General features: G+C 45.9%; 1 protein-coding gene across 20 annotated transcripts in view; it reads right to left on the bottom strand.

The window, feature by feature from the left end:
- Window positions 1-21,132, bottom strand: part of MICAL3 (microtubule associated monooxygenase, calponin and LIM domain containing 3) — a 756,715-nt gene that overhangs the window by 513,596 nt on the left and 221,987 nt on the right. For all 20 annotated transcript variants that reach the window (XM_029599822.1, XM_029599821.1, XM_029599828.1 and 17 more), the window contains 2 exons: window positions 19,254-19,409; window positions 8,592-8,692 (listed from right to left, as the gene is read on the bottom strand). In XM_029599822.1, coding sequence (XP_029455682.1) covers window positions 8,592-8,692; window positions 19,254-19,409 — 257 coding nt within the window. The remainder of the gene's footprint in view (window positions 1-8,591; window positions 8,693-19,253; window positions 19,410-21,132) is intronic.

The raw sequence follows: 21,132 nt of genomic DNA, 5'->3' as shown, positions 1-21,132 counted from the left end.
GAACTTTCGCATTGCAAGAAGTTGCCAGCAGGTCTAGGAACGGAAGGCCCCAGCAATCCACAATCAGCTGAAATGCCTCAGCTGACAACACCCATTCTGTTAGGTCCAGACTCTCCCTGCAGATAAAGTCCCCTTTTACGTTGTCTTTTCCTACAATCTGAGAGTCAGAGATCATCTGTAGATGTCCTTCCACCAATTCTATAAGTTGGTCTATTTCCTGCAACACTTGCTGGCTCTTGGTTCCTCCCCTGTGATTGATGTAGGCTGCTGTCGTGTTGTCCAACATCACACGAACCGCCTGACCCTGTAGCCTGTGCATGAACTGCAAGAATGCCAACCGGACCGCCCGAGCTTTCAGCCGATTGATGTTCCAGTGGGACTCTTCGACATTCCAACACTCTTGGGCCATCAGCTCCTGACAGTGAGCCCTCCAATCCTGGAGACTCGCATCTGTTGTGAGAACCAACCAAGTCGGAGAAGACAAGGAGACTCCCTTATTAAATGAGCCTGCTATAACCACCATCGGAGGCGAGAGCTGATTTCCAGCGGCACATGGAGTTGAACCAAATAGTCCTGAGATTGCAGGTTCCAACGAGACAGTAGCGAGCGCTGAAGAGGATGCATATGCGCCCTCACCCATGGCACCACTTCCAGGGTTGCCGCCATCAAGCTGAGCACCTATAGATAGGACCACACCGTTGGACGTATAGTGTTCACCAACTGACCCACCTGAGACATCTATTTCTGAATCCGAACTTCCGGCAGGAAAACTTTGTTCTGCCCCGTGTCAAACCGAATCCCCAGATACTCCAACGACTGGGATGGCTCTTGGCCAGGTTCACCACCCAACTGAGCTCCTGCAACAAGGAGATCACCTTGTGCGTCACAAGGCAGCTCTCTTCTTGAGACTTGACTAGAAACAGCCAGTCATCCAAGTATGGGTGCACCAGAATCCCTTCTCTTCTCAAGGCCATTGCTACCACCACCATAACCTTGGAAAAATATTCTGGGGGCGGTGGCTAGAGCAAAGGGCAGCACCCGAAACTGATAATGGCACCCCAACACCGCAAAACGTAGAAAACGTTGGTGTTCCAAATGGATGGGAATATGAAGATAGGCCTTGGACAGATCCAGGGAGGTCAGAAATTCCCCCAACTGCACTGCGATCATCATAGAGCACCAGAACCACAGTCCTCAGCCTGAGGAACCTTTGAAGCATAAACTCCACTACCTGCTTCTTCTGTGGGGAGAGGCAAGACGACACCATGAACACGCCCCGAGGAATACTGAGAAATTCCAGTGCATTTTATTCTCATATCACCTCCAGTACCCCACTGGTCCAATGTGATCTCGACCCACCTTTGATAAAAGAGAGAAGTGTCCCCCTATCTCTCGTTCCCGAAGATGGGTCGGAAAACATTCACTGGGAAGCTCAGGAAGATCCGCCACCTGAGCCTGCTCCTCTCTTGGGCTGTCTGGGACAAAAGAACTGAGACCTACCAAAAGGCCAAGTCCTCTAAAGGTCGACCCCCTGTAGGGACGAAACTGCTTGGAATCCCGGAAATGACCCCTCATACCAAAGGGGCACTGCAACTACTTCTTATCCTCCAGCACAAAGGAAACGGAGATTCGCCCCACTTATTGGTCAGTTTCTCCAACTCGCTCCCAAACAAGAGCAAGCCTTTAAAGTGCATCTTTGTAAGATTAGCTTTGGAGGCTGCGACAGCTGACCAATTTCACAACCAGAGTTGACGCCTGGCCACTATCACCAAAGCCACTCATCTGGCCGACGCACTGACCAAATTGCAGGCTGCATCTGCTAAAAAGGCGGCAGTGGGTTCCATAACCACTCTGGAATTCCCTCCAAAGTCATCAACCTCCTGAGAGAGAAGCATACAAAATTGTGCCAGTAGGGCACAAAAGTTATCGCCACTGCCTCAAAGGCTTGCTTAAGGATAGCCTCAATCCTCCTATCATGTACATCCTTCAAGACCACTCCTCCCTCCACTGGGATAGTTGTCTGCTTAGAGACAGCACAGACCAGGGCATCTACTTTGGGAAAATGCAAATGCTCTCTCACAGCCAGATCCAGGGGGTCAAGGCCTTCCAATGTCCAACCCCTCCTTTAAAATTTGCCTCTGGAGTGGCCCTTCAAGATCAATCAATTCCTGAATGGTATCCATCACAGGGAATAAACAAGAGGCTGTACACGCAAGGAAGGCAAAATGGGATTCTTCTTCGGCTCAGACATGGCATCCGAACCAAAAACACCCAGCTGTTTCAAAGTCTGGGAAATTAGTGCTAGCAGTTCATCTCTATTAAAGAACCTCAACATGGTTCGATACAGTTCCAGTCCTGGAGGAATTTCCCATCTTTCAGGGAATCAGGATCTACCTCATCATCAATGCCATCTGGATTCCAGTCGGGAACACTCATAGGGAGCCAAGGTGAGGTCCAGTGCTGAAGCCTAGGACTGGAAGAGGGAGGAGCCACTGGATGAGCGACCTGACAGGATTGGGTGAAGCAGAGGACTGAGTCTAAAGAAAAGCTTATAAGCCTTGAAAAAATTCCACCCAGGAAAAGGCAGCCGACCCAAACCAAGTCCAGAAGGAACTGGAGTTGGTCTCATAGAACTGCCCTCGCCTGCAGAGCCGCCAGTCAAGGGAGATTCAAGGTCTGACATGCCTCCAGTCAAGGCCTTAATCAACCCCATCATCAGAATGGCAGGAGCCAGGCTTAGCAAAATCTGAGGAAGACGACTCTCCCTGAGTGTCTTAGCAGTGTCAACACAGGTTAGAAGCCAGGTCAGGCTGAGAAGCCCTAACATGACAGGCAACACAAGTAGGAAGACGCTGAGGCTTCTAACGGTGCCATCACGGTGGTAAATGTGCATCTGAACGGCTTATGCTAAAAAAATTATGTACATAAAAACTGAAGCGCTGCAGAAACAAGATCAACAAGGCATACACACAACTTATGCGCCAAGTCCCAAAGCATGGAAAGTCCAAAAGCTGTGCGCGTAAAAAGTGTGCCCAAAAACTAGTGCACGATGTGTGTGTAGAGCTGATGTACTGCATACATAGACAGCCTGGAGAGGGCAGCAGAGCACGCACAGGAGCATGCCAAAAATGCCACCGCAGCCTACCATACGGCGTGCAAGGAAAAAGCCTAACCACGGGACCTAGCCCACCAGGGCCGCTCAACCCGCCAGGCTGCCCAGTTCCCCAGCCCCAATGGAACAGTGAATGAATGTCCGTACAGCGCGCCAAGTGCGGAAACCAGAGGAAGTCCTAAAATCCCTCTCTCTCTCTGCTTAAAAGGTGAAACTTTCTCTTTTTTTTTTTTAAAACCTTACCTGAGTTCAGTGCTTACCAGCTGAATACAGAGACTATCTCCGCCTGCAGGGAGAGAGGACATCTGCTGTCACTGCCATGCTCAGCCTCCTGCACCAGCTGCCTTTCAGCTGAACGAGCAGCTAAACCCATTCCAGGAAATCCGGCTACTGGACCAAGGCACGCCTCTGAGGAACCATGGAAATCACCTCAGGAATTCTCAACTGGGAGGGACCTTTTGGCATTACAACGGGAGAATGGGAATTTCTATTCCTGAATTCAAATTTCTCCTTCCAAAAAACCCAAAGCAATCCCTCATAGGAAGATGCACGTCCACCATCTGCTGGAGACGGAGAAAACTGGCAGGCTGCAGTCACTGCAGGAGTATATATACTGTGACGTCGGCTTGCTCCTTCTCCATCTGCTGGCAGGTGAGCATAACCCATTGGTCCTGAGCCCATCTGTCTACACACTAGGAAAGAACCAATTTCTCCTTTCTCTCCATCATGTCAGACCAGTCCAGATAAATGTGATGTAACCCATCAGGTACCTTTTTCAAAAGGAAGAGCAAATTTAGCTTAAGCGCACAAGAGTCATCTCTTTGACTAAAAGTCTATCTCTGTGGACTGACCACCTCATTGCTTTGATCTTTGTGCTTCCTCTTCTCAGTTATCTTTCTCCTCTTCAGCAAGTTTGTTTAATTTGTTTTGCTTATGAATGTTTTTATATTTTAAACCGCATCTGGCAAATTTTGTAGTGTGGCATATAAAACATTTAAATAAATAAATAAATCCAAGCTACTTTTGAATGGGGTGGGACCCTGCAAAACCCGCTCACAAGACTTCAGAAATAAAGAAAACTCCCTCCCTGTTGCTCGCATCCAGACAGTAATGCTTCAAGGAGTGTAAAGTAGTCTAAATTGCTGCCTTTCAATTTCCAGAGGAGAAAACAACCACAGTTCTGCCCATGAAGCTAGCTGAGCCCTAGTGGAATGCACTCTAACCTATTTATGTAAGAATCTAATAGTAACTACATTTGCTCCTGTAATGACCTCCTTAATCCAACATTCTAACATAGTCCTAGTAGCTGCTGCAGCATTCCTAACTCCAGAGTGCAAGAAAAATAGATGACCTGACTTTCTGAAGGTATTTGTAACTTGAGATATCACAACAAAATTCTTCTCACATCCAAGGTAAGCATAAACCTATATTCCGCTAAATCCACATTTCTGCCATCCAAAGACAAACGGCCAGCCTAATTCAAATGAAAAAGCTACAATTACTTTCAGCAGAAAGGAAAAAAAAGTACTGTACGAATCTTGAACGTACCCTTTGTTATGGATAAAGAAAAAGCGCTCTACAAGAAGGAGCTTGCAATTCCAGTATCCTCTTTGCTGAGCAAACAGCCAAGAGGAAGACCGCCTTCAAAGTAAGCAGTTTTAGCGAATACTGAAAAAGGTTAAAAATGTGAGCCTGACAAAAAAAAAAGAATGCAAAACTCAGGTCCCAAGAAACTACTGGACTCCGTAATGGAGGTCGAATGTACTGAACTCCTCCCAACCCCCCCACATAATCAGACTTCAGACCAACAGCAACAAAAGATCTGTCGATGTAATTTCTAAATTCTTCATTCTATCATACATACAAAGCCTAAGTTTCAGTCGAATTGTGTTCCTAGGTACTCCAGGTTCTAAGAAGGCTGTAAATTGCTCTTGGAGAAATTGACTATCCAACCCAACTCCTGCAAACACTGAACCAATTGAACAGACTTTGTCCTTAACCAATTATCCAAATAAGGATGCACCAAAATCCCTTCCTTGTGCAGTGCCACTACTGCCACCACCATACCACCTTTGGAAAGGACCTTGGAGCCTTGGCTAAATCAAAAGGACAGGGCTTGTAACTGAAAAAGCTTTCCCAGCACCACAATGTGCTGATGGTTCCTCCTTGTTAGAATGTAAAGATAAGCCTCAGAGATTCGAGGTGGTCAAAATACTCCCGTTCTCACTCCCATTTCCATCCTGAAATGAGTAGCATGCATTAATCCATTGGCATGCTTTAGATCTAGAATGGGACAAAGGATCCCTCTTTCTTGGAAACCACAAAGTAATCTGAATACAGACTTATTCCCCATTGGTCTCTTAGGACTGTAACCATCATTGCCTTCAAATCCAAGGAGCTGCCCAAGCATAACATTTCCCCTGGCAGAGTGACAAGGGGGAAAACTATAAAAGCATCCAAAACCAGATGGGAAAATTCCAGGGTGTATCTGTTCTGTATTATCTCTCTAGAACCCACTGATCAGACACAATTTGGACTCACCCCTAATAAAATTGTGATAGATGGCTGCCTATCTCCAATACCAGAGATTCAGTCCCAAAATTCATTGGGCGCCTCAGGAAGAACCCGTGTCTATCCTATACCACCTCTGTTAGGATGGAAGAATGGATATCTCCTCCCCTGTTTGAATCTCCTGGAGTACCAAAACCTATTTTGCACCGGAAGAGAGCACAAAGAATCCATCAGCCTGTCCCTCCAGAAGCCTCAGTACTTTGAAATCTTCCCATACCTTGGCTATCTTGTCAAGGTCCTCTCCAAACAACTGTTCCTTAAAAGGAAGTTTGTACAAATTAATCAGATATCAAATGTGATGGTCAATTATGCAGCCAAAGAAGCCTCCTAGCCGCCACTATGAATGCTACTCCTTTAATAGATGTCCACATCAAAACAGGCATCTGCCAAATATGCTGCTCCTGGTTCCAACTGAGAGAACTCTTATGCTGCCTCCTCTGGAACATGCTGCAAACGTAAGCCAGACCTTGCCACAATACAACAGTATGCTGCCATCTGCCTTGCCATGGTGACCATCTCGAAGGCCAGCTTCAACACAGAGTCTCTAACTGCCCTGTGTATCCTTAAACTCAGTGCCGCCTTCTACGGGGATAGTAGCTCTTATAGTTAGAAAACAACCAGCACATCCACAGTTGGAAAACGAAGCCTGAGGGAGCAAAGGATATAATTTAGCCAGAGAGGGACCTCCTTTAAAATTTGCTACTGGAGATACCCATTCCAGATCACTACCTTAAGGAGAGGAAAGGATTTAGAAGGTCTCCTAATACTGACCATAACAGGATCCTCTGCGGTGTTAGAAAACCTCCTCCTTGTTATCTTTAACAATATTCATTGTACGCAGAGATTGGGTAATCAAGGATGCCAGTTCCTCTTTAGGGAAGAGTCATACCATCCACTCCCTCAGGGGAGATTCTCCATTTTCAGACTCTTCTTCAATACCAGCATCTGACATTCTTTAAAACCTACCCAGATAATCTTCCAAAACAGAATAATTCTCCTTATCTAATTTTTTTCATCCTCCCCTCTGGGCCTCGTCTTATTCAGAACTCCTGATAACCCTAAAGGGGCTGGAAGAGATGAAACAGATCTTTGGATTGCACTATATATAATAATAAAGGCCTGCTGTAAACACTCGAAAACTCCTTTGAAACTGAGGCCCAGACCAGGGAGAAGGCCTCTACCAAAGAGGGAGAAGAGTTTATCCATTTAAGTGCTGCTGCCAAAACAGGAATCCCCATCCTCCAAGACTGAGGAAAAAAGGCCCAAGCTCTCCTACACACACACACACGGGAGGAGGCCGTATCTGCTACCAGTCCCCATCGCGGGGGAATAAAATTTGCTGGCAAAATGTTCTCCCCTGGATATAAAAAGTCATGGCACATTCTTGACACTCCTCCCATTTGTATCTTTTTCTTCCCACTAGCAGAGCGCAATATTTTTCCCTCACTATGCCACAGCAGCTATGACTGCCTCTCACAGACCTGATCCCAAAAAGGATTCTGCCATGTGGGCCAAAGAAAGAAGAGGACGCCTGAAGAGGCGCTCCCAGGACTGGGCCTGACCCTAGGTCAAAGCCCAAGCGTCAAGAACTAGTCTCTGGGTCGGGGAAATCGGGACCCAGCCTCCAAGTCGGGTCATGGCATCGGGCCTGGGTCCGGGCCGAGGCCCTGGCATCAGGAGCTGGCCTCCGGGCCGGGCCGTGGTGTTCAGCCTGGGTCCAGGCACCGGCCAAGGTGTCGAGCTTAGGGTTAGGCTGAAGCCTCGGTATATGCAAGCCAGAGGCTTCAGGTCTAGGACTAGGCCAAAACTTCGGCCTAGTCCGAGACAGCAGATCCCCACCCGACCAGGCAAGTGGGGGCCAGAGGAGATCTTGGCCCTGATGTTTTCCTGAGAGGTGCAAGGGAAGGGAGGGCTTATTTTCTGGTTTTGGCCAATTTGGGGGTTTTTTTTGGGGGGGGGGGGGGGGGGGGGGAAGTGTTCCACATGAATGAACCAAATGAAGCAATCCACGAACTGAAATTCATGGGGAAAAAAAACCTCCCAAAACGAACTGAAAGACAAAACATTTTTTTTCCCTGTGCATCCCTAGCTTCCATACTACTAAGGTCTAGTATAGGACAAGGAGATTTTGTTCTCTGGAAGCGTGACCTGTTCTGAGCTGGTAAAGAACCTGGTTTATAAATGAAATCATGGGACAGCGCTATAACACTCTTGTCCTAAATGATATGGGGAGACAAGACAAAGAGGCCCAGCAACCTAAGATAGACTATCAGAGTTACCAGCATCTTGGTTAAACCTTTGAGAGACTGAGGCAATGTGTAGTACTGGGAACCACTGCTTGTCAACAGCATACTGAAGAAACCTATGCTGGCCATGGGGCAACTGGAATGCGTAGCTGGGCATCATAGAGATGCAAGCATTATAAAATATCCTCAAGTCTGTAGCATCATGGTCACTGCTCAAGGGTGACACCTAGTGATATGATTTAGTGCGAATGTTTTCAAGGTTCTAGAGAGAGTTCTGGTGCATACTGAATCAACTCTAAACACAAACTTTACTCTGTTTCAGTGAAATGCATCTGTTTTTTCCACATATCACCAATGGCAACCCGAGCAAGTGTTGACGAAAAAGAAAAATGTGTCTTAGCCTCATGAAGACGACCAAAGCTCCAAAACCACAGAGTAAATCTTAACAGATGAGATGTATAATTTATATAACTGCTTGAGCTGTAAAGATGATGGTTCATAATTGAAGCCGACCCCATAAACTCAACAATAGACTATCTAAACAAACGTTTATATTTTTAGACTGTTTTCTGCCTTATGTGCCCACAATTAGAATCAAGATCATTCTTTATGTTTAACTCACACAGTAAGGGATGCTGTGTTAAATACAACTCAATGCTTACATGAAGAATCACCCCTTTCTCCAACAGGCTCTGTTTTTTGGCAGTCATAACGAAGTAATGAGTGTCATCTTTGTAGTATACAATATTCTCCAAATCAATACCTAGAAACAAAAATAAAATCACTGGTACTGAAGTTACAGAAAATTGTTTGCCATCAGAGGCAAGAAACAAGTTCAAGTTCTCACTAAGGAACATCTTTAAGTAAGCAGCTCACAAATTCCCTCTCCATCTCTCAATCCATTTTTAAATTGAACCTTCACTTATGTTAAAAAAAAAAAAAAAAAAAGGTTAATTTTTTCCTTTTAGAACATGACTATACCAAAGGCATTAATGCAGGTTTCCAGTTTCCTCAATTCTATCCCACAACACTTCCTGTCATTTCAATTACTGGCTTCTTGTGCACTTAGAATCAATAATAAAGAACTTAGTGCTGATTCTGATGTGAACAAATGCCAATTAGCATCTAAATTGATGCCCCCCAAATAATAAAACTAATTATAATTCCAGATTTCAAAAAGATGAAAATCAACTGCAGGCATACCAGACCTGCACTTTGTATCTACTTTTAAATTGGGTGCATGTGTAAAGAGCATGATGAGGTAAGCCTAGGTCTGGATTCTTTGCTGGTCTTTTTTATGGAGGAGGGAGTAGAGTTATTCTTAGTGGCATAGGAACTGGATTTATTAGATAGATAATAGCTTATGGTGACATTTAATCTTATCTGTTAATTTCCTTTCCTTCTGTCCTACTAGACTAATATTTACACATGGGAGATCTCCCTCCACAGCTGCAGGAAACCTTTTTCTTGTGATATCATGTCCAACTATTCGGGAGATGTAGCCTTAAGCAGTTGCCAGTAACCTTCTGTCAGAGCAAAAGAGACAACTACCCTATTTAAACTTGAAGTAACACAAAAGAGGGGGAAAGAAAGAAAGATCCCCTGATTCACACACTTAGTTTCCTTGTTCAACTGGTCTATTTTCTCTTCTCCCACCCTCTCTCTATATAGATAGATAAATAGATATATAAAGATATCTATCTAGAAGCAGATTATATAGATAGTAGTTTGGGTTGGGGTTTTTTTTTTATTGTTCCCTCTAATAGAAAGAAAAATAGATGGAACTGGAACTTCTAACTATGAAGGGATGGGGTCAAAAGGAAAGAAAGGTAAAAGTGCATAGCTTCTGGGCTGCACTAGATTCTGGTAGCACACTACTCCCGGGTGGGTTTTGGACTGGTCTACCTAGACTCAAGTAAAGGAAAACAACAAGTAGAATTACACTTTGCTTCCTTATCTTCCTGCTAGACCACATGGGAAATGCCCAAGCTGCTTCTCACCTGGGTGGGAGGAAGATCATGCTACACTAAGGACAATCACTCCAAAGGCTGCATATGCCTTGCCCTGTATGTCCAGTCTAATGTTTAGTAAAGGAATGCAGGGAGGACCAGGTGGTCACCCTACAAATGTCTTCTCAGGCCATCGACGAGACCTCTGCCAAAGATGCCGCTTAAGCTCTAGTGGAATGCTCACAGAGGTTGGCCGGTGCCTACTTACCCCTGAGTAGACAGGCTAAGGAGTTTGCGTCCTTAATCCATCTGGCAATTGTAGCCTTGGAAACTGCTTCTCCTTTCCACAGACTTCCATGTAGTATGAACAGTTTGTCAGTTTCGAAAGGGGTTTGTAACTTTTAGGTACCTTAAGAGTATGCACCAGATATGCAATAGGTGAAGTTTGGAGAAAATAGGTAAGAGACCCTGCATGACAGGGCTTATATCTCAGAGATATGCCTAGCAGAGCAAGTGGCCACCAAAATGTAGTTTTAAGAAGAGATTCTTTAACAATGATTGTCTTTATTGGCTCAAAGAGAGGAGCCATTAGAGCCCCACGAACCAGATTATGATTCCATTGCAGAACCAATGGCCAATCTGATATGCTTAGCTCCTCTGAGAAAATGGGCTATTTCTGGATGTGCGGCTACTTACAAGCACTTAATTGGCCCTCTATAGCAGATATCGTTGCCACCTGCACTTTCAAGGAGCTAAGAATTTTGACAGACATTCTTAAACAGGCACCAGATGCAGATATAAGCTAGGGATGTAGATGACTTTCAAGCCTTTAACATGGTCAAGATGACTATAGAGGAATAATCCTTCCTATACTAGCATCTTCCTTCAAAGGACAGAACATAATACAAAATATAGACTGGTTTTCCATCGGTATTGGGTCTTGGCATAACTCATGCATCCTGGGAAGATGTAATGGGGTTCCCATCAGTAGCCTTTTAAGATCCACATACCACGGGGTTTCCTCAGCCAATCTGGAGCTATCAGAATTACTTTGATAGGAAAACCTATTTTCTTCTGCATCTTGCCTAAAAGAGAACATGTTAGGAATATGTACAGGAGGATATCCTTCAGCCAAGGCTCTATCAGGGTGTCTACTCTGTTGGAACCTGGTTCCTTCTGTGAGATAAAGAACCTGTCCACTTTGGCATTTGCTCAAGTTATCATTAAATACATGAACGGTGGACCTTATTGCTCTAGATCATCTGTAATGCCTCCTGGCTGAGTTAACATTCTCCAGAGTCTAGCCTGTTTCTGCTGGCTTGGACATTCTTGATTACCACAATGTAATACACAGAAAGCAGATATAGGTTTAGTTCTGCCCACTGGAAAAGTATGCTTGCTAGTGCCTGCAGCAGATGCCCCTTACTTTTTCATGGATTCTGACTACCCTCATTCTTAATGTCAGAAACAAATGTAGGGCTCGTCTGATGGCTCATTTCTAATCTGTTTATTGACCAAGTAGATTTCTCTTTCACTATTGCCCTGCACCACCTGACCCTGGCAATGGGCTCCCCAGCAGACTATACGACATCTGTAGTTATGGTGACGCAGAAAGGAAGTTTTACAGCCATACCCTTTCAACAGATTGGAGGGCTCAGACCACCATCTTATTCTCACTGCTGGGGGTAAGGGGAGATGAAACTCAGTCTCGTAACTCAGGAAACTACCGGGACAGGAGAGATTGTTGCAATAGGTGGCCCAAGGGACCTGATCTAAGGTGGCAACCCCAAGAGACGAAGAAAGTCCCAAATCCTGAGTGCCTCTTGAGCTTGAAAGTCTTGTAATTGAGCTATTAGCTTGGTCATCTATTTTGGGGGAAGGGTAACCCATTCTGTATATAAGAGGGCTCCTAGAAATTTTAGGTCAGAGCAGGGTGCAGGCTGTTTTTTTCATAATTTACCACCCATCATGCTTATTTCATCAAACAGAGCACTGTGTTTGAGGCATATTGCCTTTTCTGGAAGGACTTGGCTCTGATAAGCCAGTCAACCGAGTGATGGGAATTGTAATGCTGGATTCACTGCGTGGATAGGCAGACTGGTTAGGCCATACGGTCTTTTTCTTCCATCATGTTTCTATGTTTGCACAGCACCATGGCCACGACTACCATTACCTTGGTGAATGCTATTGGGGCAATCGCACGACCAAAGGGAAAGGCTTGAAATTAAAAACGTTTGTCTAAGACACAGATCAAAGCATTCCATTAAAGATAGTAGCAGCCACTACTATTACCCTTAACGGAAGGCTTGGGGTAGCCTGCATGGAGCGGCAGCTGCTACTATCCTGGGCACACTGGATGGATCTTTTTGGTCTTATCTACCCCGACTCATTCACTTTATGGGGATATGAAAATAGACCTCAGCTAGATCCTAGGATGCTAGGAATTCTTCTTTCCTTACAGACATGACAACGGAACAGAGTGTTTCCGTTCAAAAGCAGGGTACCCAGAGACAACTGTTGACCCCTTTCAGTTCTTAGCACAGGGCAAAAAGAACCATCATTCTTTGGGAACACAAAATAGATTAAAAATGCCCCTCGTCCCCTTGGTGGGACCAGGATTATAGCTTGAAGATCCTGTGGTCTTGATAATGTGGTCCATATTGCTTCCTCCTTAATCAGAGAAGGTCATCATAAAGGCTTCAGGGACCAGGCCCATCAGTTCTAGGAAGTATTTTCTTTGAATGACCTCTAAGACCTACTGAATGGTCCTGACTACAGAATGGACCTGACATGATGCAGGTCCATTCTGAATAGAATTGCCAGATATATATCTCTACAGGACAGATCTGCTGTATGTCTTCTCAGAAAAGCAGGCCCCCTCTAGGGCAGCTTTGGATATGTCACCCACTGCCCATTTACAAAGCCAAAGAAGCCTCCCAACCACTGCCCCTGATGCTATCCTAATGAGATCACACAGTGTCAGCTAGGAAAGTTATCCTAGCTGTATCTTCACTCTCTGGGAGTAGCTGGATCCAACACACTACCTGCCGTGCTATGTAGCCTCCACAGATAGCAGTTTACAGTGACATGGCTTTAGTGGAAGAGACTTGCTTCAAAATAGCCTCAATTTTAATATCTTAGGGATCCTTTAAAGCTATCCCATCTTCAACTATGAAGGTAATTTTCTGGGTAACCACTGACACCAGGGAATCCACCCTGGGAATTCTCAGAAGAGTATTCCTATCTTCTAGTGTTAATGGATAAATCTTACTCATAAATCTTCCGCCCTTTAAACCAGTCAGAGGGAGTCGCATTCCATTAATACCATGTGTGGGAATGAGTGAATTCCCACAGGCCTGGAGACAAACTAGCCTGACTTCAACCTCTCTTAAAACATTATCTATATTTATTCACAGCTTCAATCGTATACACAACAGTAGATTGCCTTTACCTTCAGTCAGTGTACTATCTCTACTCACACAGGCTGATACAGTAGAGTGCACTCAGCCAAGCACACTGTTTAGCATGCGCTTGGCTGTGCATTTTCGACATGCGTCTATTACCCCTTATACAGTAAAGGGTTTAGGGCTATTAGTTAGTTCCTGGGATACCGAAAGTAAAATGTATGGCCAAGCCACACATTTTATGCTCAGAAATTAAATCCTGCGTTAAATTCTGAGCAACACAGAAAAGTGTACAGAAAAGCAGAAAATACTGCTTTTCTGTGCACCCTCCCACTTAAACCAAAAATTAAAAATAAAAATAAAAAAATAAAAATAAAAATCCTGCCGCCGGTCAGCAGTTAGAAAAACATTCAATTTTACCGGCATCCGGTTTCCTAACCCATTGCTGTCAGCGGGTTCGGAAACAGATGCCGGTAAAATAGAGCGTTGGTTGTCAGGACCCGCTGACAGCCACCTCTACGCTAATAAGGCGGTGCTAGGGATGCGCTATTGTCCTTAACACCTCCTTATTAGCATGACCCCTCATTTAAATAAAGAGTCGCGTACTCAGGAGAGGTGGCTGGGCAATCATCGGTAGAGTAATTCTTACTATATCGGCCTGACAGTTTGTACTGCTTCCCTCAGTACTCACACAGCTTTGTCTGAGCTCAGTGTTCGGACAGTGCTATTCAACAGGAGCTGCCTTCCTCCTGGAGACCTGGGCCTATTCTGCTGATCCTAGCTAGGCTCTTACCTTTATTCCCCAGTCTCTGGTCACACCCTCTGAGCTCCACCTGCCCAGCAGAATCCCGCTCACAGAGCATACTCTCTCCTCAGAGGATTTAAAGTGGACCAGGCTTCTAAATGGGGAACACTAGGGGCACTATTTCACACCATACTTCTTCGAGCTGGGTGCAAAGGAAAAGCCTTCTGGATTCCTTGTAGGACTGGGTCCCCTTCCATCTTGACCTCCCCCCTTGTCCCCAGAAATCTTAAGGGCAGCCATTACTTATTTATTTCAAACACTTATGTTCCACAACTTCCAAATTAAAATATTTGTATAGGGTGGATTACAGAAAACTCATATTAAACATTAAAATTACAAAGTAAAACAATTAAAACTATACCAAATCACATATACATTAAAATATCATATCCCATTTCTCTTAACCATATGCCTCCAAAAACAGTGATGTTTTCACCTCCCCATCTGAACTCCTTTAAATCAAGTACTCCTCATACCTGAATGGGTAAGCCTTTCAGATTACAGGTGCCACAAAAAAAAAAAAAGTCCTTACACATGTTTGAATGAGCCTACCCTTACTTCATAGGAGTATACTTAAACTATCACCTTGGTACAATGGTAACCAAAGCCAACAGTTCCACTCTATGAAATAACCTCACTACCAAGGACTCTTCCTCTTCAGAGGAACATACCCCCCTTCCTTCAGGAGATCCAAGGGAAAAGAACTAACAGAATCTTCCGCAATGGAGCTTTCAAGTAATTCTTGTGTCAAAGTCTGAGCACCAAAGCCTGAAGTCTTTATGACAGTTCTAACCCATATTTTTTTTTATTTGGGTGGGGGTTGGTGGTGGGGTTGGGGGTGAGGGTTGTCTGCAGTATCCAAAATAAGAAGGGCTGGGAAACAGGCCCCATTATCAGGCTTTTGCATAGCATAGAATGCTTGATGCATAAGGAGCACAAATTCAGGCTCCTAATGATGCAGCATGGGATTTCCCCTTGAGAATCACGTGGGGGCTATATCCAACACAGGTCGGGTTTTATTTACCCAGTTTCCCTGGAGAGGGGGAGACTGAAGGAGGGGTCAAGGGAATGGGGCCATGTGGGATCTGGAGGCTATCTGCCTCAGCAAGGACTGTCTTTTTTGTGGGTTTGTACAGCACTGCATGTGTTGTGTACCAATAAAGGGGGGGGGGGTGGAGGAGGAGCAACCTACTGTATTGCTTACCATGTGTCCCAATCACAAATGGGGCAGAGGGACCCTGCTATTGTAGGGCACCGTCTCATGCCACAGGCCACACACCTGCACCCCTCTGTGCATGGCAGATTTTTTCTGGCACCTCTGCTCAAGCAAGATGCTTGCCGGCAATAGGAAGGAGGAGGGCTCTACCTGAAGAGAGCCACTACATACTTCCTCCTGTGCATCAAGCTGAAATATTTCCCCTGAATTGAGACCATGATTTGCCTGTTCCCATGGGGTAAAAAAAGGCATTATTCACTTCCTCCGGGAGGGCCTAATTGCTATGCTTGGGGCCAGAATGATACAACACTTCCTCTCTCACCTTTTTTTTTGTACAAACTTTATGCCCAGAAGAGAAAGGCAGAAGGGGCAAGGAGACTGTTGGAGCTCCAGCTCCTTCACTCCCCTTTTTCCTAAAGGCATGGGAATCCCCTGTCATAGCTGACCTACCAGATCCCTCAGGGGTACTAAGATCAAGATCCTAGGGAAGTTTTTTGGTTTGTTTTTTTTTTACTGGGAGCAGGCTTCTACTTGGGGAAGCAATCCCTAAGGACTATTGCCCCAGGAGGGGCTTGACCAGGGCAGAGATCTAACCAGGACCCTGGGAGATGACCAGTAGCTCTCCTTGTTAATCTTCAATTGCTGGAGACAGACTTCTGGCAACTTCCTAAGGCCACACCTCCCTTATTAGCTAGACTTGATGTCACAAGGGAAAAGAGGTCTCTCTCCCTCCACAGCTGCTCGAGACAAAGGAATTCCCATGCATAAGGGCTGGTCTAGCAGGAAGAGAAGAAACCCTTCTTACAGGCCAATACAGTAAGGACGCGGTAGAAAGAGTGCGGCAGTGCCGGGCGCACCCTCGTTTGCCGCACACACAGTTCGGATCACATACCGCTCGATACAGTATTTAAATGGCACGCAAATGCAAGCCGCGTCCAAGAAGCGTCCATGAAGCGCAATCCATTTTACTGTATAGAGCGATATATAGCGCCTATACAGTATCTTGGGTGCGCTGGTACCTGTCATTTCAAATGTCATTTGAAATGACAGGTACCAGGAAGTGGATCCCAACTTTAAGCAAAAGGATCAGAGAATTATCAGCCGGCCATTAACAGCAAGGGTCATGATTTAGTAAGACAATTCCCCTAGGGGAAAAAAAATACAATCAAATCAGACCAAAAGAAAAACGTATTAGGAAGGACCTGTTGTTTCCAAGCATAACCTAAACTCTTGCCTGCCCAACCTAAAATCCAACGCACCGGGAAAGCCACTCTTCAGATCGCGACCAATCCCATCACTGGAAGGACGAAAGATTTTTTTTAAGCGTCCCAGTTCCTCTCTCCGCTATGTCAATGCATTCTCCTTTCCACTGCAATGTGAACAGTATTCTGAAAAATAACTTTCAAACCCAGGGTGGTGGAGCATTCTCCTCTCTCCCCTCCTCCCGGGGGCAGCCGGCAGCGAGAGCGGCTTCAGCAGCCCGGGGCGGATCGGGCGCTCCCCATGCGAGGCGGCTTCCAGCAGTCCTCGCCGGCGATGGTGATTGAGCGCACGCCGTGACCTCGGATGTCCAGCCAGGTGCTCAGGTCACTGCGTGCGTTCATGCACCTTCGCTGCCATGAGCGCACGCCGTGACCTCTGACGTCCAGCCGGGCGCTCAGGTCACGGCGTGCGTTCATGCTGCCGGTGGGGGCTGCTGGAAGCCGCCTCGCATGGGGAGCGCCCGATCCGCCCCGGGCTGCTGAAGCCGCTCTCGCCGCCAGCTGCCCCTGGAAGGAGGGGAAAGAGGACTGGGGCTGCTCCGGAGACCAGCACCCATGGCAGCGGCCAGGGCAGGTGAGCAGGGGCAAGTTTGCCCAATCCTGTTGAGCGCAGGTTTTATCAAGCACAACAATGCTCCACCACCCTGGGTTTGAAAGTTATTTTTCAGAATACTCTTCGCATTGCAGTGGAAAGGAGAATGCATTGACATAACGGAGAGAGGAACTGGGACGCTTAAAAAAATCTTTCGTCCTTCCAGTGATTAGTCGCTATCTGAAGAGTGGCTTTCCCGGTGCGTTGGATTTTAGGTTGGGCAGGCAAGAGTTTAGGTTATGCTTGGAAACAACAGGTCCTTCCTTCCTGCTCTGGAGCTGTCAGCGCGCCCGCACAGGAGACCGGCACCCATGGACGTGACCAGAGCAGGTGAGCGGGGGCTGGGGGAAAGTTTGCCCGATCCTGGCTCCTCTAAAGGTCTTGTCCCGGGGGGGAGGGGGGTGAGGGGGTCGTTTGCCCGTGAAATTTCGTCTCTCTGACCTGACGCTCCACACTAACGCAGGGGTAAGGGTAGGCGGTAAATTAGCAGGTTAAACACGCGGCAAAACTACAGGATAAAAAGGCGATAATCGGGGCACACGTTACTGTATGGGAGGGAATAGCTAATCCAATCGTTTACATCTCATATACATGCCGCGGGCGGAAAGGTTTACCCGTTGATTTAAAGAAGCGGTAAGGATAGGTTAAAAGGGATAGTGAATCGCGGGTTGGACTTACGCGGCCAAATTGTGGGTACAAAGCGGGTTAGAAGCAGGGTAACCGCGGCCGCGCTTTACTGTATCGGCCTGTTAGTGAGAATGGAAGGATTGGAGTGACAGTCCCAAACTTATGTATTAATCTATTTATTAATGTATTTGTACTAGGGATTTATTTTGATTTTGACCTATTGCTATATTTTAATCACTGTTTTGCATGGTTTCCCACACTTTTAGCAAGTGACCCCATTTTAGCAGTTAAAAATTTACATGTCAGCAAATTAGCAGAGGTGTGGTTCCCCTCCAATACCATATTACGCTCATTCCTACCTACACTCCCAACTGATCCCCCCCCCTCTAAACCCCTACCCTCTCCAGTGGACCTGCTCTCTTAACCTCCTCCCCTCCAGCAGACCCCACTCTCTCAACCTCTGCTCCTCTGATTTCATTTTACATTCTTCCAGCTTTTCTCACCTCCCCAGCCCATTCCCTCTTATCCTCAAGCCATTTTATAAGCCCCTAATCCTTTGTCATTCACTCTCACCCCATTCTGATTCATGCCTCACACATCCTTCATTTTTTCATCTTCCTGCCTCTCCTTCTCACCTTCCCAAGCATCTTTTTTACATCCCCCAATCTTTTAATATTCCCACTTTGTCAACGTCCACAGCTAGTTCCTCTCCAGCTGATTCAACCCAAAAACCCCTCCTGCATATAAGTCCTTCCTTCAAACATCTCCTTCTCCAAATATATCCTGGACAGGGACAGTAGTAATATTTTCTTTTGGGCCCTAGGCCAAAGGTGGATGACAACTGGTAAGAAAAGAGGACAAGAGAATGACAGAGGCAACATTTTTCTTTAGGGTAGGTTCAGTAATGAATGAGGAGAAAGGAGCAGTGACAATCTCCACCAGCCTATGCATACTCAAACACTCCCCTCCCTTCCCCTCGTAGCTGGTCCCAAACCTAACTGATTGGCAAGCAGCAGCAACATTAACAAGCTCACAGACCTTACAGTTGCCCCTGTTCCTCCTCACACAGGGCACCCTGTTACCACAGAAACTCATGCAAGGGCAAGGCCACAACAGCGCCTGTCATCACATTCTGGCTCACAGGGCCCACCCTGACTTCCACTAATAAAGCTGCTGCTAGCACTTGAAAAGCACTGCTGTTTGAGGCACTTGTGACCCAATTTGTGTCCTGACCCACAGTTTGGGAAGTCCTGATGTATTTTGTTGTTAAGTTATCTTTGTTGTAAACAGCTTTGTTTTGAACTTTTTGTTTGAAAGTAGAAGTATACAATTGTAAACATAACTAAGACAAAAATAAATTATGAGTCTATATTACACAATTTTCATAAAACTATTCTTCTTCTATCACCTCCCTGAAAACCTACAGGCACAATCCCAAAATCCACATTATGCTTCCCTGAAGAGCATACCTGTGGCCTCCCGAAGATCCTGGAAAAACTTCTGATTAAATATAAATGCAACTCCACTGATCTCTTCCACTTTGGCTTCAGCAGCAGTGTTGCGATTGATGAAGTTTACGGTAATGGCAATTGCCAGCCTGCCACGAAATTCTTTCCGTCTAAATCCTTAAAAAAATAAAAAGCTACATACATAAATATGTTCAGATAAAGGGAAATTTATCATACCACAGAAACTATTGCTAGGGAGGAAGAAAGATTTATGATGTCAATTTAATAGTCAGAACAGGCAAAAAAAGAAATTGAGCAGTGAGAATATACATTCAAAAGGTAAAAAAAAAAAAAGATAACTTGAAGAAAGAATATTTAAAACCTTCAATAATAAATTACCTAATTAAATACAGACCTTTGAAATGCCTTTATATGATTTCCAGATTTTTTGTTTATTTATTTATATTCTGCTTTTCAAGCACTTCAAAGCTGATTACATTCAGATTTAAAATTATTTTGGAGCTCTTATTGCCTTAAGACTTAAAAGGAATCATTTATATGAGGCTGAAGCTATCAGTTTCCCTTATACCAGTATGTACTGCCCACCTTGAAGGCAAACCCTCTTTTCCGTTAAGCCTGAATATGGTATCCAAAACCTAAGGCTCCATCCTGATGATGAAATTTAGAGTAAGGTGAATAAGTTACTAAGGCTTGCAGCTCTCCAACTTTGCAGGCCAAAGTGACTGCCACAAAAAATAAGAACTTCCAGGTACTTTAGTCCATAAGTGAACAGTCTCAAAAGGGGCTTCATCATCTCTTAATACCATACTGATGTCCCATGACATTGGGAGGCTTTAAATGAAGAATGCCCTACATGAATCTGACAACTAAAAGCTATAAAAAAAATAAATAAATACAAAAATAAACAAACCGGTGTTTTAAATAGTGGCATCATGAGCCAATTGCACTAACATGCATCCTAGGGATGTGAATCGTGTCCTCGATCGTCTTAACGATCGATTTCGGCTGGGAGGGGGAGGGAATCGTATTGTTGCCGTTTGGGGGGGTAAAATATCGTGAAAAATCGTGAAAAATCGAAAAATCGCAAAACCGGCACATTAAAACCCCCTAAAACCCACCCCCGACCCTTTAAATTAAATCCCCCACCCTCCCGAACCCCCCCCAAATGACTTAAATAACCTGCGGGTCCAGCGGCGGTCCGGAACGGCAGCGGTCCGGAACGGGCTCCTGCTCCTCAATCTTGTTGTCTTCAGCCGGCGCCATTTTCCAAAATGGCGGCGAAAAATGGCGGCGGCCATAGACGAACACGATTGGACGGCAGGAGGTCCTTCCGGACCCCCGCTGGACTTTTGGCAAGTCTCGTGGGGGTCAGGAGGCCCCCCACAAGCTGGCCAAAAGTTCCTGGAGGTCCAGCGGGGGTCAGGGAGCGATTTCCCGCCGCGAATCGTTTTCGTACGGAAAATGGCGCCGGCAGGAGATCGACTGCAGGTCGTTCAGCGAGGGTTCCGGCGCCTCGCTGAACGACCTCCTGCAGTCGATCTCCTGCCGGCGCCATTTTCCGTACGAAAACGATTCGCGGCGGGAAATCGCTCCCTGACCCCCGCTGGACCTCCAGGAACTTTTGGCCAGCTTGTGGGGGGCCTCCTGACCCCCACGAGACTTGCCAAAAGTCCAGCGGGGGTCCGGAAGGACCTCCTGCCGTCCAATCGTGTTCGTCTATGGCCGCTGCCATTTTTCACCGCCATTTTGGAAAATGGCGCCGGCTGAAGACAACAAGATTGAGGAGCAGGAGCCCGTTCCGGACCGCTGCCGTTCCGGACCGCCGCTGGACCCGCAGGTTATTTAACTCATTTGGGGGGGGTTCGGGAGGGTGGGGGAT

Source organism: Rhinatrema bivittatum, chromosome 4, assembly GCF_901001135.1.
Source record: "Rhinatrema bivittatum chromosome 4, aRhiBiv1.1, whole genome shotgun sequence".
NCBI classification, from domain to species: domain Eukaryota; kingdom Metazoa; phylum Chordata; class Amphibia; order Gymnophiona; family Rhinatrematidae; genus Rhinatrema; species Rhinatrema bivittatum.
The sequence above is the reverse complement of the archived record's forward strand: the minus strand, read 5'-3'. Positions and strand labels throughout refer to the sequence as shown.